Genomic DNA, 16,864 nt, shown 5'->3' with positions numbered 1-16,864 from the left:
GATGCCCTCAGGGGCACTTTAGAGGGAAACAAAGCTCCGTGCCACGTGCTGAGCCATGAAAAAATCCAGCGCCAGGGTGAGGGGGGTTGTCAAGCTGGCACAGAAGCCAGCACTTCTGAGATGGACAGACTGGCATCCAGGCTGGCCACAGGCTAGTGGGCAGCGGCCTTGCCCGTGTTCCAGAAAAGGGCCAAACACAGCAGGAAGTGGCTTCTGCAGAAACAAGACCCACCAGCCTCTTGCTTGGCATCTGAGGGGCAGAGGGGAGAAGCGTTGGGTGAGAGATGGTTGGGACCCTTGTCAGCCACCCAAGGACGCATGCACCAGTTTGGGGAGGAGCTGGCGTGGGGCTCAGCTGTGTCCATCTCTGTACCCTCTGCAGGGCTCACGGCCCTGGGTCTCTTGGCCATGTGCTGTCATCCCTGGCAGCCCCGCCGGGACTCACCATCACCCCCTCATGAGGCATCGCTGCTCTGACACACATGTGGTGCCTCACGTGTGACACCACTTTACAAACTGTCTTCACACATGATGTTTTCTAACCCTCATGAGCCCCTGCGCGAGCAATGAGGAGCAGAGGGCCACTCCTGAGAAGTGTGAAGTCACTGGCTGAGGCCACTTAAGCCTATGGCCCATCCCACACCTCCACGGGGAAAATCAGTCTACCTGCCACCAATCTGCATTGTGTGTGCGCGTGTTTGTGTGTTAGCTGCTCAGTCGTGTCCAACTCTTTGCGACCCCATAAACTGTTTCCTCCAGGTTCCTCTGTCCATGGGATTCTCCAGGCAAGACTACTGGAGTAGGTTGCTATTCCCTTCTCCAGGGGATCTTCTTGACCCAGGGACAGAACCTGGGTCTCCTGCAGTGCAGGCAGATTCTTTACTGTCTGAGCCACCAGGGAAGCCCCGACTCGCACTGTGGACGTTAACAAACAGGGGACAGTGTGGGTTACGATGCTACCGACGTTCATCATAGAGCAGGGACAAAGCCTCTGTTTGCTGGATTCAAAACCAGAAATAAAGTGGAAACAAAAGGCTACCAGGCACCCAGAATGGTGGTATTCTCTCCATCGTTACTGGTGGGTGTGGAGACAGGTGTGGTCTCTTCACGGTAAGTCTGCTATGTGGGTCTGCAGTGTTGGGACGGGCAGGATGCGCTCAGCGAGCCACCCAGGGGAATGTGGTGCCCGCAGGACTCACCACAGGGAACAGAAAAAGCTCCAGGGCTGGCTGTTGACCTCACTGTTCACACCACAGGCCCAAGTGCAGCCCTGTGGTCTCTACCCAGGGGCGGAGCACGCAGATGGTAAAGGTCAGCAGTGGGATGTGAAGTGAGGAAAGCAGCCCATAGACAGCCTGCACGATGTGAGGTGTGTGCGGGTGCGTGTGTGTGTGTGTGCATGCATGTGAGCATCTGAGTGCTGTGTGTGCATCCCAGCTGGGTCTCAGGCTGGGGAAGGTGTCCTGGCAAACTGACAGCTGGAGGATGAGCAAGAATCCACCAGGCAAAGGTCCAGGGTGCAGCCTCAGGGGAGAAGCCGAGACCGGGTTTTGAGGGGACAGTGAGGACCAAACAGAGGAGCTGGCATCCTCTGAGCATCACCACCATCAGCAGGGGCTGGAGCGGGCAAGGGCAGGAACAGAACTGGGCTCACTGAGACAGAACCTCAACGGCCACAGGGAAGGGATCTGATGGGAGCGGGACTGGAGGCAGTCTTGGGTGAGGCAGGGGGGCGATGAGAAACATAGAGGAGGGGGTCGTGGGTGGGGCAGGGCCTGGCCTGGACACATCACCCCAGGAGGCATGTTCACGGGTATGGGAGAAACGGACAGGAGAGGACTGCTGAGGTTGGGGTGCCTGGTCCAGGGACGCACAGGCTGCAGGGGACCCTGTGGGCCCAGGGTTTAAGAAGCAGAACTGAGAGGACAGTGAGCTGGGGTCACGGCCTCACAAGTAATTAAAACACAAGGGAGTCTTGGAGATCCACAGTGGACATGAACTCGGGCAGACCCCGCCCCACCAAGACAACATTCCAAGTGCCTGACGGTCTTTCCATTCATGTTTAATTTCTATTAATAGCTTTGAAATCTGACATGTTAGATTTACTAATCCCCTTTAAAAAATCATGCTCTTTCACCTTCACTGGTATATACCATACACTGCAGACGTATGGCAGTTTTTAGCTACCAAAAGCATTGTCTGGATGGTCTGCCTGTTCTAAGACAACAGACACCACCTCCGTCGCATGGACAACAGAGAAGTCAATGGGAAGTTAAGTTCATTGAGAACAAAATCAGAGTCACGTTTTGCAACTGTGTCCCAAACTGAATAAAGCGCTTCACGGAGTGCAGGGAGCGAGGGCCTCCGACTTTCCGCATCCTGGACACTGCTCTTGTCCCTGGCGAGGCAGTCCTAGGCCAGGACAAAACCCCCCAGGTTAGCTGAGTCCCTCAGGGCTACTCACACCATAGCATTCCTTAACTCCCACAATTGCTTTATTCACCAGGATTTGTGTAGGTTCACCTTGGCAATCTCTTCAAGCTCTGAGTTCTGTTTAGGGGATCAAGTTCCTTCTTTGTCAATGACACCTTCAGAAGTCCCCTCTTATGAATCCAGGAAATAAACCTATAATGGTTTATTTCTAGATCAGCCCCGCTCCCGGGCTCCTGGGAGAAGCAGAGCCCCTCCAGGGAGACAAAGTCTCCTGAACACAAGATCACAGCCCAGGGTACAAAGCACATGAGAACTGAGCGTCAGGGAGTGAGAGGCAGCATAGCAAATGCTCAAGAAATTTAGACTCCAGTATTATTTTAGGTGCTTTTATTACGTTGGCTTTATTCTTTGCAGTATATGAAACAAGCAGGGCTTCCCAGGTGGCACTAGTTAAAAAGAATCTGCCTGCAATGCAGTAGAGGAAATGGCAACCCACTCCAGTATTCTTGCCTGGGAAATCCCATGGACAGAGAAGCCTGGTGGGCCCACAAAGAGGTGGATGAAACTGAGCACACCTATGAAATAAGTATGCTTAGAGATAAAAGAAGAACTTGGAACAAGTGCAAAGAAAAAAACACCAAGCAAGAGAAGAGGCAGGTTTGGAGAGAACTACCGAGGACATTTAAGAACGAGAAACAGGGACTTCCCTGGTGGTCCAGTGGGTAAGACTGAAAAGACTCTGATGCTGGGAGGGACTGGGGACAGGAGGAGAAGGGGACGACAGAGGATGAGATGGCTGGATGGCATCCCCGACTCGATGGACATGAGTTTGAGTGATGGACTCTGGGAGTTGGTGATGGACAGGGAAGGCTGGAGTGCTGCAGTTCATGGGGTCGCAAAAAGTCGGACACGACTGAGAGACTGAACTGAACTGAACTGAACTGAACTCCCGATGCAGGGGACCCGGATTCGATCCCTGGTCGGGGAACTAGATCCCACTTGCTGCAACTAAAGATCTCACATGCCGCAGCTAAGACCCGGTCCAACCAAATAAATCAATGAATAAAGATAAAATATTTTTTTTTAAAAGGAATGAAAACTAGGATCACTGAAATGAAGAGCTTAATGTGCAGGTTAAGTAGCAGATTAGACAGAAGATACGGCTGGGAAACGAGAAGGTGGTGATAAGAAAAAAGACTAAAAGACAAACATGGGCAAGAGTGTGAGACTTGGAAACTGGTGTGAGAAAGTCAAGCACAAGGTAAATTGAAGCAGAAGTCAACAGAAGAATGGCTGAAATTTTCCCAGAATTCCCGAGAGACACAAAACTTTATCCTCAGGAAGCACATTGACTCCAAAGCAGGATAAATAAGAAGAAACCCACTCTAGAGATGCCACCATAAAAACAGAGAACACTGGATGTAAAAGGGGCTGCAAACACAGTGGAGAGGGAACATCGCTCACCCAGGAAGGCCAGAGGGACCACCAGCTGACCCCTGGAGACGGTAGGTGGTGACACGGTATGATCCATGTCTGTGCCCTCTGCCCACAAGCCTTCTGAGCTGAAATCAATAATAAATGTAAAATCCCCATGCACTTAGAAAATAAAAGTACCTTCCATATCACTCATGGGTCACAGAAGAGTAATGACAGATATTTAAACCCTCAGAAAAGGAGAAGAGGGTGGCAGAGGACGAGATGGTTGATAGCATTACTCATTCAATGGACATGAACTTGGGCAGACTCCAGGAGATAGTGAGGAACAGGGAGGCCTTGCATGCTGCAGTCCACGGGGTCACAAAGAGTCAGACATGATCTGGCAACTGAACAACCAAAATGCTCAAGAACTGAACAATGATACTAAAGTGAAGTCGATCAGTCGTGTCCGTCTCTTTGCGACCCCATGGACTGTAGCCAGCTAGGCTCCTCTGTCCATGGAATTTTCCAGGCAAGAGTACTGGAGTGGGCTGCCATTTCCTTCTCCAGGGGATCTTCCAGACCCAGGGGTCGAACCCAGGTCTCCTGCATTGCAGGCAGATGCTTTACCATCTGAGCCACCAGGGAAGCCGAACAGTGATACTGCTATACTCCAAAATATACCAGACACAGGACTATAGCACCAGGAAGAAACGTTTACCTTTAGTTCTTATGATAGAAATAAAGCTTGAAAATTAAGAAACTGTGCTTACAAAAATGACAAAGAAGTTAAGCTTTCAACTCAATAACCTGTAAAGAGATCACCAGGGAAAAAACCCAGAAAGAGCAGAAAGAAATGATGACAATGGAAGGATAAATTAATGTCAGGAGAACCAAGAATGTGATGGATGTGAGAGCTGGCGGAGAGTCGGCTCTTTGTGAGCAGCAAGGAGACAGATGAACCTCTGCTGAGATAAACTGAGAGAAAAGAAAAACAAAAACAATGCTAGGAATGAAAGGTGGAGCTTAATGTCAAATCCAGGGAGATTAAAAAATTAAGAAAATATTAAGACCTTTTTACCAAGAAATTGACAATGTTATTAATGTGGACCCTGGGGTAGAGAGGTCTAAGATGACTTCAAGGTTCACACCTTTGAGGGTGGGCTGGACCTAGTGACTGGCTTTTGAGAAAAGTAGTGGAAGGTGGCCTCCAAGATGGGGCTTACAGCACTGAGTCTTCGACTAGCTGGCTCACACTCTCTCCCCATCTTGCTCTGATGGACAAACTGCCAGGATGGACAGAACAACTGGCAAAGACCTGAATCCTGTTGACAGTGTGAATGAACTTGAAGAAGGACCTTTGCCCTGTCTCGCCTTTAGATAAGACTGCAGCCTCGGCGACACTTGGTCACAGCCCATGAGAGACCTCGGCCCGAGGAACCAGCTAAGCTGAGCCTGGATTCCTGGACCACAGAAACGACGAGATGGAAAGTGTTGTTGAAAGCCAGGAAGTGTTGAGGTCACTTGTTACACAGCAACAATGCAGTTCACTCCTTAGAAAAATAACACCAAATCTTATTTTAAAGACTAGAAAAGCTGGACAGATCAGAAGCTAGTAAAAGAATCAATCAAAATGCAAAAATCTGTCGACACAAAAGCCAGGCCCAGGCCAAGAAACACATCACCTCAATCTCACGTGGAAGGTAACACTGCCCACTTGGATGATGAGATGAGTGTAACCCGGCCCCAAACCCACTGGGACAGGGCAAGAGAGGACAGTTACAAGCCACGCACACTTCTAAACAAAGGTGCAACAAATTCTACACAAAATCTCAACACACCAAGGACGGTCATGGAGTAAAATACATCACGGTTGAGACGGGGTATTTCCTGAAAAGCAGGAAAATCTACTCGAGTACTTTCACCACATTAACTGATAAAAGGAGAAACTTTTATATGATCAGCTCAACACACACGGAAAAAGTCTTTGATAAAGCAACATCTTCAGTCAAATATTCATGACATCTATCTGGAGAAAACCATAATTCAAAAAGATATAAGCACCTCAGTGTTCACAGCAGCACTATCACAATAGCCAGGACATGGAAGCAACCCAAATATTCATCAGCAGAGGAACAGATAAAGATAAAGGTACGTATATACCGTGGAACAGTACTCAGCCACAAAAAGAATGAAATAAGGCCATTTGCAGCCACGTGGATGGAGCTAGAGACTGTCATACTTAGTGAAGTCAGTCAGAGACAAATACCATATGATATCGCCTGCATGTGGAATCTTAAAAAATGGTACAAATGGACTTATTTACAAAACAGGAATAGAGTTACAGATGTAGAAAACAGATGGTGACCAGGGGGTAAAGGGATAAATTGGAAGACTGGAATTTTGATATATGAACTATTATATATATATTAATAAAATAAATAACTAGTAACACCTACTATATAGCACAGGGAACTCTATGCAATATTCTGTAATGCCCCATATGGGAAAAGAATTTTTTAAAGTGTGGAACTATGTGTAACTGACTCACTTTGCTGTACACCTGAAACCAACACAACATTGTAAGTCAGCTACACTCCAAAAGGAATTTTAAGAAGAAAGCAAGGGGAAAAACGTATATATGGTTCCTATTTTTCAGAAAGAAGTCAAATATTTGTATAAACAAGACAACTCTTTTAACTGGAAAGGGGAGTCTACAGAAAAATAAGCATTCTCTCTTTTATTTTTTGTAACTTGTTTTAAATGGGTTAAGGTAATCTGCGGAGATACAGTAATATATTGTAACTCCTCCCAGCTGCACTATCCCACCCCTTGAAAGAAGTAACCACTTACCCCTTGAGTCTCTTCCCAGTATGTCCTCATTCCAACAGGACAAGAAATCTGGGAAGGGGTTCTTACCACACACCCCCACTTCCATATAGTTGCCCTAAACCCTGCCGTCTCCCCAGCAGTGTCCCTGGGACACAGCACGCATGCTGCTGTGGCCATCCTGCCCATGTGGGACCACACACCAAGTGTGCCTAGATGTGGAGGCTGCTCTGCAGACATGGCCGTGCTTCTCTAACACCCCCCAGCTCACATTCACACCAGCGCACCTTGGCTCACGTCTGTGCCCACACCTGGCCCAGGCACTCTCTTTACATTTTGGCCACCCTGATGGAGCAGGCCGGCATCTCACCAAGCTGTCATTTTTGCATCTTCCTGATAACCAGTGAAGGTGAGTCTTGAATCACTTCATCTCTTTATTTCCTTCCATCTGTTAGCTCCTTTGCTCCCAGGAGGAGGAACAGGAAGATTCGGAACTAAGCAGCCTCCATATTTGTACCAACACTAAACGGGAAAACTGAGCAGATTCCCTGAAAACCCAGAATAATGACCAAAATGGCCCATCACACTCGCATACAGTACAGTCCTGTCTTGACAACCCTGGCCCAGGCAGCAAAACAGGATGGGACAATGCCAAAGGTGTAAGGAGGAAACAAACACTTTCTGTCCACGCAGAAATCCCCCAACTCGGCAAATTATAAGAAAAAGAGATTGGCGAGGTGCCTGGACAGCAATCAGTATCCAAAATCAACTCCCCTTCTGCTCAACACCAACGAGAGTCAGAATTTTTTTTAAGTAAAAAAATAAATAAAATGTGAAAACACCGTTTATAAAAGTAACAAAAATAAGGACACCTGGGAATAAATTTAACCACAAAGTATAAGATAGCGTGCAGAATAGGATGTAGAGAGCCCTAGTAAAACCATGTAAGAAGACTGACATTAATGGAAACACACCACCTCTACGGCAGGAAGACCTCATACCACAGACATGAAATCCACCCCCCCACTGATCTACAGAATGGGTGCAGTTTTGATCTAAATCCTTGACAAAGTTTTTCAGGAAACTTGACACACTGCTTTTAACACATACACAGGAAAACAAAGAGAAAGATCAGCCAGGTGCTCTAGAGACCCCGGGTGGCAGGGGGAGTGGGGCGCATGCCCAGAGCGCAAGAGGGTCAGGTTGAGGGGCCACCCATGCAGACACATCGACCAGAGGGGCAGAGAACCCAGTGGAGGGAACTGGACACGTGACTGCGGTGGCCCCACGGGTCAACAGGAAAGAGGGCCACCCGGCGGAGGCTGGTATCAGGACAATTGTACTCTGCATGGGGACAGAGCCCCTACCTGTCACCACCCAGAAGCCACTCTCGAGGGACGGAGGGCTTCAGCGTGGAAAGCAAACAGTCCAACTTCTATAAGAAAACACAGGAGAACACACAAGTGACCTCAGGACTTCTCAACTGCATTCGAAAAGCTGAAAAGGTGGATAAACTCTATATTACATTAAGAATTTCTATTCATCAAAACAAAGTAAAAAGACCAGACCCACCTAAGCAAGACGCCTGAAGCACACATTAGGACAAAAGATTATTATCCTCAATGCACAAGGAAATACCTCATACAGAACCATATGCAAGGAATACATAAGGAAAACCCATCACCCAACAGGAAAACAGGTGAGGGGATTCACAGAGGAGGAAACGCATCCAGCAGTAAGTGCAGAGAGAGGCCCAACCCCATCTACCAGGAAACAAATCCAGGCCACCACTAGTCACGGTCTGTATCCAACCTATTGGCAAAACTTTCCCTATTTGGCACATGGGATCTTTAGTCAGGGCATGCAGGATCTAGTTCCCTGACCAGGGATGGAAATGCGTTCCCTGCGGTCTTAGCCACTGGACCACCAGGGAAGTCCCTCCACTTGCAAAACTTCATGACAACTCCAGGTGCTGAAGAGCAGGTAGGTCCACGGAACACCCTGCAGGGGGCTGTGCAGTCAGAGTCTCTCCTATCTCTGCAAACAGCCCAGTGCAGGCATCACTGCCTGGACTTCCCTGCCCAGAGAACGCTAGAGGGCTGCATGGCTCCACACGTGTAACCAAGACGTGTGGACACAGAACATTCTATCAAAGTATAGAGCAAGATTATACTTGGGGGATCATAGCTCAGTTGGTAAAGAATCCACCTGCAAAGCAGGAGACCCCAGTTCGATTCCTGGGCCAGGAAGATCAGCTGGAGAAGGGATAGGCTATCCACTCCAGTATTCTTGGGCTGCCCTTGTGGCTCAGCTGGTAAAGAATCCGCCTGCAACGTGGGAGACCTGGGTTTGATTCCTAGGTTGGAAAGATCCCCTTGAGAAGGCAAAGGCTACCCACTCCAGGATTCTGACCTGGAGAATTCCATGGACTGGATAAGTCCATGGGGTTGCAAAGAGTCGGACACAACTGAGCGACTTTCACTTCCAACACTTTCATAGAGCAAGATGAGGAGCGCCTTCCACTAAAGGCATTTGGTATCAGTAAACATTACATTTTGCAGACTTCATCTTTACATGGACCTTGGGAGGGCCTCCTACAGGCACCCGGAGACACACAGAGCTCCTTTGTTCCCTGACTGACACCTCTCTGGGTACCAGCTTCTCCTTCCCTCCACCCATCCTCACGGACCCCAAACCTGTCTCCAGCAGCCATGCTTGAGATAGGAAAGACAGTTCTCCTGGTTTTCATCTGGACATGAAATCCTGGGGTCTTGTTTTTCATCTTTTTGTTTGTTTGCCTCTCTTGCATGCATTTTGTCCTCATTTAATTGGCTCACTGACTTTACTTTGAAAATTACACAAATATTTTAGACAAGAGGTTGTAAAAATAGTGGCCCACAGTCTAAATTCAGGCAGGAACATCTTCCATTTGCCTGCACAGCTTGTTAAAAATAAATAATTGCATATGAAGATCTAGGTTTCTGGCTGGTTTCAGCAGCCAAAGAGCTAGTGACTTGGGTACCACAGCTGCATGGCATGTCTGCTGGGGGTCCGTGGCTGGGGGTCAGAGGCTAGGGGTCACTGGCTGCAGGTCAATGGGGTCAGTGGCTGGGGGTCAGGCAAGACACATCCGAGAGGAGCAGTGTACAGTCCTCATTCATGTTTGCGTGGCCACCCTGGCCTAGCACTTGTCCCATCTGTGTTTAGAATTTTCACATATAGCTTTGTTTACCAAAATAGAAACATTTATACTTGATAACAGGCTTCTCTGGTGGCTCAGATGGTAAAGAATCAGCCTGCAATGCAGGAGACTTGCGTTCGATCCCTGGGTTGGGAAGATGCCCTGAAGGAGGGCATGGCAACCCACTCCAGTATTCTCACCTGGAGATTCCCCATGGACAGAGGAGCCTTGAGGGCTACAGTCCACGGCGTTGCAAAGAGTCAGACACAACTGAGCGACTAAGCACAGCACATACCCAATAACTCATTAAAATTTAAAGAAGAGAAATGCCAGGTACAGAGCACTTGGGGCTCCAGGGAAACACCCTGCTGCCTTGGAGCTTGGAACTGAACCACAGGCCACTGATGCACTTTCTACCAAATGTTCTAGAACTTGAGTAACAGTACTAAGTACCCATCCTAGGAACCTGAACACACTGCCCCATGCTCACACATGTGTGCTCTGCCCTTTGTCATTTATCTGCAAGAGTCTGCTTCCTCTCATTGCTGGACACTCTCTTTTTGTATCAGTTCACCACAGCAGTCATGTATGGATGTGAGAGCTGGACCATAAAGAAGGCTGAGCACCGAAGAACTGATGCTTTTGAACTGTGGTGCTGGAGAAGACTCTTGAGAGTCCCTTGGACTGCAAGGAGATCAAACCAGATCAAACCAAAGGAATTCATTCCTGAATATTCATTAGAAGGACTGATGCTAAAGCTGAAGGCTCCAATACTTTGGCCACCTCATTCAAAGAGCCAACTCATTGGAAAAGACCCTGATGCTGGGAAAGGTCGAAGGCAGGAGGAGAAAGGGACGACAGAGGGTGAGATGGTTGAATGGCATTACTGACTCAATAGACATAAGTTTGGGCAAGCTCCTAGAGACGGTGTAGGACGAGGGGCCTGGTGTGCTGCAGTTCATGGGGTCATAAAGAGTTGGACACAATTTAGCTGCTGAACAACAACAACACTACTTACAGTAAAGGAGCCAAAATAAACGCTCACGGAACCCAACAGACTGCAGGGCTTTTCCTAAAACTAAACCAAAACTTTGCCCGGGCCAAGGGATCATTTTTACCGTCCTTCTACTTCTGTGGAGTCCAAGTCACTAAACTTTGTCTCTGAGGCTGTGACAGCACTTTGACACACAGAAGGCCCTTAAGAGAGAACCTGCTTCCCTGGGTACGGGGGAGGGGTGCCTGCCATTCCTGGCTGCAAGACGCAGGGCGGGACTGAGGACCCCAGGCGGACCTTCTCAGAGCTGCGTCTGAGGCCCATCCTCCCAGTCCTCTGCCCTGTCTCCCACCCCACCCCACAGAGGCCAGGCGCAGGATCACCCCTCCTCCCCTCCCTACAGCTTCCACAGCAGCCCCCCACAAACCTCCTGCACTTCCCACCTTGGCCTCCTCCTCTCATGGAACCTGGACAGGTGAAGTCTTCATCCAACAATCTGATTTGTGTTAGTTTGGCGAAAATCGCTGCTAGTGAATCATATTTTGCAAGGTATACCATCAAGTACTTTCTCTCTGAACCTAAGGATTAGATGACGTGTATCTTCCTAAGAAAAGGTGCATTCATTCATTCATTCACTCAACCAATCATTCCAGTTAACCTGGAATAACCGTCTAATTAGAAACCAAAGTATGAAAAGCATTAACACAATCATCAACACATTCTCCACATTGAGGGTTGATACCCATGGGCTCACAGGCCACTCCCCTGCCCCGGGGGTGCACCCCTGGGGCTCACAGGCCTCAGAAGGGCAGAACTGGTAAAGGCGTTCCTGCTGCAGCTCTTACTGCTGCTCCCAGCTGAACTCACTACTAACCTTCTTGCTGCTGGTTTCATTCCCCGCCCACTTTCAGAAAGGAACCGAGGAGCCACATCAATGATGCATGGCCTCCCCGGGCCACCTGGGGACAGGCCTCTCGGCTGCTGGTGGGCGGCTCCCACCATGAGCGCCCAGCTTCAGTTTTTAGTCCTGTGTGATGCCAAGTTCTCCTGCCTGGGAGAAGACTTCTGCCTGTCACAGTATCAAAGGACATGTTTCTTTCAATTTGCTAACACCAGCATCTACAATGTATCCTATCCATGACCTTCTAGCTGCGCTTGGGAAAAGATGTGGCCAATTAAAGCAAGGTGTCCAGGGCCAAAGGCCCCAGCCCTGCAGCGGGAACTTGGGCCAACTTTCCCCGCGGATCAGCTCCTCCACCTCCAAAAAGACACATAGGCACTGCCGCCTGATTATCTGTGTTTCAGTTTCTGGCACTTTGCTCGACACATAATCAGGGCATGGTGAATTCTTCTAAATAACTAAATTAGAGTCTGTACGAGGCTGAACCAGTACTGTGTTTGCTTAAAATCCAGCATTCTGAAACGAGCAATTTAAGGCTTCTTAGGTGGCTCAGAGGTGAAGAATCCACCGGCAATGCAAGAGACACGGGTTCAGTCTCTGGGTCAGAAAGATCCCCTGGAGAAGGAACTGTCACCCCACTCCAGTATTCCTGCCTGGAAAATCCCATAGATAGAGGAGCCTGGCGGGCTACATACAGCCCATGGGGTCACAAAGAGTCAGCATGACTGAGCAAGTAAACAACAGCGGCAACAATTTAGGATTACTTTTAATCATTAGGAAGTGGTTTCAGAAACAACAGACTAAGTCCAAGTCATTTCACTTTACAACATGAAGCAACTTATTTAAAACCTCAAGCATTCCTTGATTAACCAAAAGTAAAATCTATGAAACTTCCAAGCAATCGTTTTACGAAATTTAGTCCAACCTTCCTGTAACTGTACACTTCTCGATGAGAAGATTGAGTAAAGATTCCATGTCATACAGTACAAATCATTAAGAAAGGAATAGATAAATGCAGCCAATTGCATCCAGTGCTTTGCTCTGGATTAATCAGCCACAACTTGTAACAGTGAGATATTAGAGTTTCTGATGAGGCCCAAGAGAGGAGAGAAAGACAGAAGCAGAAGCCACTACTTTTGCCCCAGGTGGACTCTGACGGAGTCAGGGCCTCATTGCTGAGAGCAGGGGATGGAGTACTAACCTTCGCTGAAGCTGATCTCTGAGTCTGCTCCACTGGGTCAGGCTGAAGGCCGATTGGAAGGTGTGTGGTTTGGAGTCATATGTGATTGGATATGTCAACAACACCCTCCCCACTCCAGAAAACCCAGTAAATTCAACTCTTCTCAAACACAGTTTCTGGATTTCATTTCCCCTGTTTATAGGGATTTCAACATTTCCCTCCCATCTCTGATTTGACTAGAGATAAAAATGTTCACCAACTCAAAGAGCCGGACACAACTGAGCGACTGAACTGAACTGAACTGAAAAATGTTCACAGATGTTTAGCAGATTGATAGGGCTGAGAAGACAGCGTCCAAGGATCTCAGTTCAGATTCTGGTCATGCCGATCTGTGACCCACCCTTCAGGAGGTAACGAAACCTCTGGCTTTTCCCAGACCACTCTTCCCCAAGGCTGAAGTGCAATTCAGGGGTGTCACATGTAAAGGCCTGATCCTGCATGTCAGGAACCATGCTAGCAAACGTGGGAAGCAGAAGTAAAAACAGCCAGACAAGGGCCTTCCCTGCTGGTCTGGTGGGACTCTGCTTTGATGGCTGGTTAGGGCGCTAAGATCCCACATGCCGTGGAACAACGTAGTCCACGTGTCGCAACTAAATTCTGAAGCACTCGGATCTTATATAAATGAATAAATAGTTCTAAAAAATCACTTTGGTGGATACACTTCTTCTAACTTCCAAAATGAACAACGTTCAGTTCACTTCCCTGGCCCTGGCACCCAGACTTGTGACAGACACACAGAAAGTCAGCTGGCCCTCCCAGGCAGCGCAGAGTCCTTGCCGGAGGTGGCTCCTAGAACCCACACCCTGGCAACTCAAGTGTCCCCTGAGCCTCTTCCTTCACCTCCTGCCACTTTCCCTGCTCCCGCACTTTCTCTAGGCCACACTGCTCAACCTCAAACCTCTGGACAGAGATGCCTGGACAGGGCCCAGCACAGCCAGTCTGCATGTGCGTGGAACATGGAGGCACCTGTCCCCCTCCGAGGCCACGAGGGCCACAAGGCTCTGTGCGTGCTGAATCTCAGTCACACTTGCGTGCATTGTGGATGTCAGCCACATGGTATGTGTGAACCTCAATCACATGTCCTCTTTTTTTATACAAGGTAAAGAAGGTTCCCTCAGGGCTGAGAAAAGGATACAGAAGTGAGTTGTAACAGGCCAACTCTGCAACTTTGAGGGAGAGGAGGAGTCCATTTAGGATGGTCTAGAAAAGGGGAAATGATCCAATTAGAAAAAGTTCAGAGTCTCCCTGAGACCCCCAGGAAGCTTTTCAACAGCAGAGGAAGTTGATTACCAGCCTGGGGATGACCACAACCAGCCTGCAGAGCTGTCATTTAGAGCCCCAGGGGGTCCCCTGGCCTCTCCCACAGCACACAGCCGCCACTCACCACCTGGGATCTGGGGTCTCCGTGATTCCACCCTTAATATGGGTGTCAGTTATTCTAGTGAGACACAAGGCCAACAGCCCACCGTCATTTTCCCTTCTCACAAGATCGAATTTCCTACAGAAAGGAACCTAACTGCTCCAGTATTCTCTAAGAGGAGGTTTTATATTGTGCCTAAAAAAAGTCTGGGGAGCCATTTATAAAATCATTTTCCCTATTTCACCCAACTTCTTTCAAAGTTGGAAGAAAGGAAGAAAGAGAGAAGGAGAGACAGAGAGGACCTGCACATTATTTGCAGGCAGCTTCATTTGCTAGTCATCCTCCCTTCCTGAGACCCTGGGAGGGCAGCTTCAGGCGTCCCTGGGCCCTCTGGCCGGCCCTGGGGGTGAAGGTGGTTTTCCTCCCAAACAGCTCTTGGATCATTGACCGGCCCCATCACCTGACTGGAACCGTGGAAATTCACAGTCGGCCTTTGGTCCAAACGTCAAAGTCAAATCAGAACGCTCAGCCCCACCTCAGCCTGCGGTCTCACCTGCAGCCCTCCCTCCGGGCCGAGCAAAAAGTGAAACTAACCCGTGGCCGCAGCGCGCAGGGTCGGGGGCGCGCGCGGGGTCCCCGTTGCCAGCTCCCCGAAACCCGGCGGGGGCGCGTGGCGTCCACCCGGAGCAGAGGGGCCCAAGGGAGTCCGCGGGCCGAGGGGCAGGGGTGTTGTTCCCTCGCCTAGCCCGGCTGCCCGCCCCTCCTAGGACGCCCCGGCCCCAGCCGCGCGCCGCCCACCCCGGCCCAGCGCGCCCGGCTGCAGTGCCCCAGGCCGGCCGGCGAGGACGGGGACAGGCTTGGGCCTGGCCGGCCGAGGCCCCGGAGGCTGGGAGGGAACCCACGGCCCGCCGTCCCCAGTCCCGGTCCTCCAGTCCTCCCGCAGGCCCCGCTCCCGGCGGAGCGCAGCCGGCCTGCTGCGCCGCGGGGCCCGGGTGGGGGCGATCTGGGGAGGCAAGGGGGGCGCCGATCTCGGGCGGCGGGGAGGGGGCCGACCTCGGGGGCTGCGCCGCTCACCTGCAGCCGCCGCCACCTGCTCCTCGCGCGTGGCCCCGGCGTCGCCTCCGCTCCGGGCCGCTCGGTCGCTGCGCTCCGGCCCTGGGCGCGCCCGGCCCTGCGTCGGGCCTCAGCGAGTGCGGCGCCCGCCGCCCCCGGCCCCCATCCCGCCCCGCCCGGCCCGCCGCCCTCCGCCCTCGGCCGCGCCGCCCCGCCACTTCCTGTGCGCGGCGATCCCACAGTTCCGCCGGCGCGCGGGGCGGCGGGGGACACGCGGGGGGGGGCCGCGCAGGGAGGGGACATGGGACCTGCGGAGGGGACACGGGGCGGAGAGCGGCCAGGGGCACGCGGGGGGGGGGAATACGAGGGGGGAGCGGAGCGCGGACACGCGGGGGGGCCCGGGGGGCGGCGGGTGAGCCAAGGGGACAGCGAGGTACCAGGGGACGGCGGGCGGAGCACGGGGCGCAGAGGGGGACAGGGGCACGTGGGGTTGGCGGCCTGGCCGGGCGCCGGCTGTGAAGGGACGCCCGGGGTCCAGTAACGGACGCGGCTGGAGGACCCGGCGGTCCTGGGGCGGCGGAGCACGTGGGTGCGGAACCGGCGAGGTGGGTGGAGGGCGCGGACCCGCGGGGGGCACACAGGGCATGCGTGCGGGGTGGGCCTCACGGTGGGGGCGGGGCACACGGGGTCGCGGAGACAGGACCACGGACAGGGCTGACCGCGTGGACGCCCCTCCCCCCCGGGGGCCCGGCCGGGCACAGGGGTGTTACCAAGAATTAAATCCCCCCCGCCCCCTCTCCCCCGTCCACGGTTACCGCCGGGGGGTCCCGGAGGCTGCACTGGGAAACGTCCTGGGAGCCACCGTTCCCACTGGTTTCAGACCCAAGTGGAGCCCCTCTGACTTATTTACAGTTGGCTCCCGGCTGGCAACGTTGTATATCTGTATCCGCTTTTGACAGTGGAGGAAGCTTCCCTGAATGGGGGTGGCGTTTGCCAGGGGGACCTCAGACCGGCCTTGCTAGCCCAACCCCTCCCCTGTGGTCACTGACACTGTCCTCTCTTGAGCAGCTGGACGGGGCTGCCTGCGTCCCCTCAGGCACCTGGCCCAGGGGAGCAGCCAGGCTGCACAGAGGTAGAGGGTCGTTACCGCTGTGTCCGCCCGGCTCCATACCTCCATGTGGCCTGCCCTCTGCTTGAGTCCCCACGTCCAAGGTGGACCTCCTGAGCTTGGAGGAGCTTCATTTGAAAACTGCTTACAATACCAGGTGCTGTTGCTGTCTGCTGTGCCTATTTCAGAAAACACCAACTAAAATAAAATAAACAGACCTGCACCTGTTCTACTCACAGTCCCTTATCCTTGAAGAAGGAGATATGTTTGCAATGTTCATGCGAATTTAATACCTGTGAAGCCTGGGTCCTTGCACTACCACCTGGACACTACAGTGGAAGCTCCACAG

At 51.4% G+C, this 16,864-nt stretch overlaps 2 protein-coding genes across 3 annotated transcripts in view; both read right to left on the bottom strand.

Annotated features, from left to right (window-relative positions):
* LOC128053267 (heterogeneous nuclear ribonucleoprotein D-like) overlaps nucleotides 1-13,446 on the bottom strand; it is a 39,338-nt gene extending 25,892 nt beyond the window's left edge. The window contains 1 exon segment of the mRNA XM_052645766.1: nucleotides 13,335-13,446. Coding sequence (XP_052501726.1) covers nucleotides 13,335-13,446 — 112 coding nt within the window.
* The window catches only part of AGPAT3 (1-acylglycerol-3-phosphate O-acyltransferase 3), an 89,380-nt gene extending 73,840 nt beyond the window's left edge, over nucleotides 1-15,540 (bottom strand). For both annotated transcript variants that reach the window (XM_052643637.1, XM_052643560.1), the window contains exon 1: nucleotides 15,429-15,540. The gene's annotated coding sequence lies outside the window, so the exon portion shown is untranslated. The remainder of the gene's footprint in view (nucleotides 1-15,428) is intronic.
* Nucleotides 15,541-16,864: the final 1,324 nt, after the last annotated feature.

The sequence above is a fragment of the Budorcas taxicolor genome, chromosome 1 (genome assembly GCF_023091745.1).
Source record: "Budorcas taxicolor isolate Tak-1 chromosome 1, Takin1.1, whole genome shotgun sequence".
NCBI classification, from domain to species: domain Eukaryota; kingdom Metazoa; phylum Chordata; class Mammalia; order Artiodactyla; family Bovidae; genus Budorcas; species Budorcas taxicolor.
The sequence above is the reverse complement of the archived record's forward strand: the minus strand, read 5'-3'. Positions and strand labels throughout refer to the sequence as shown.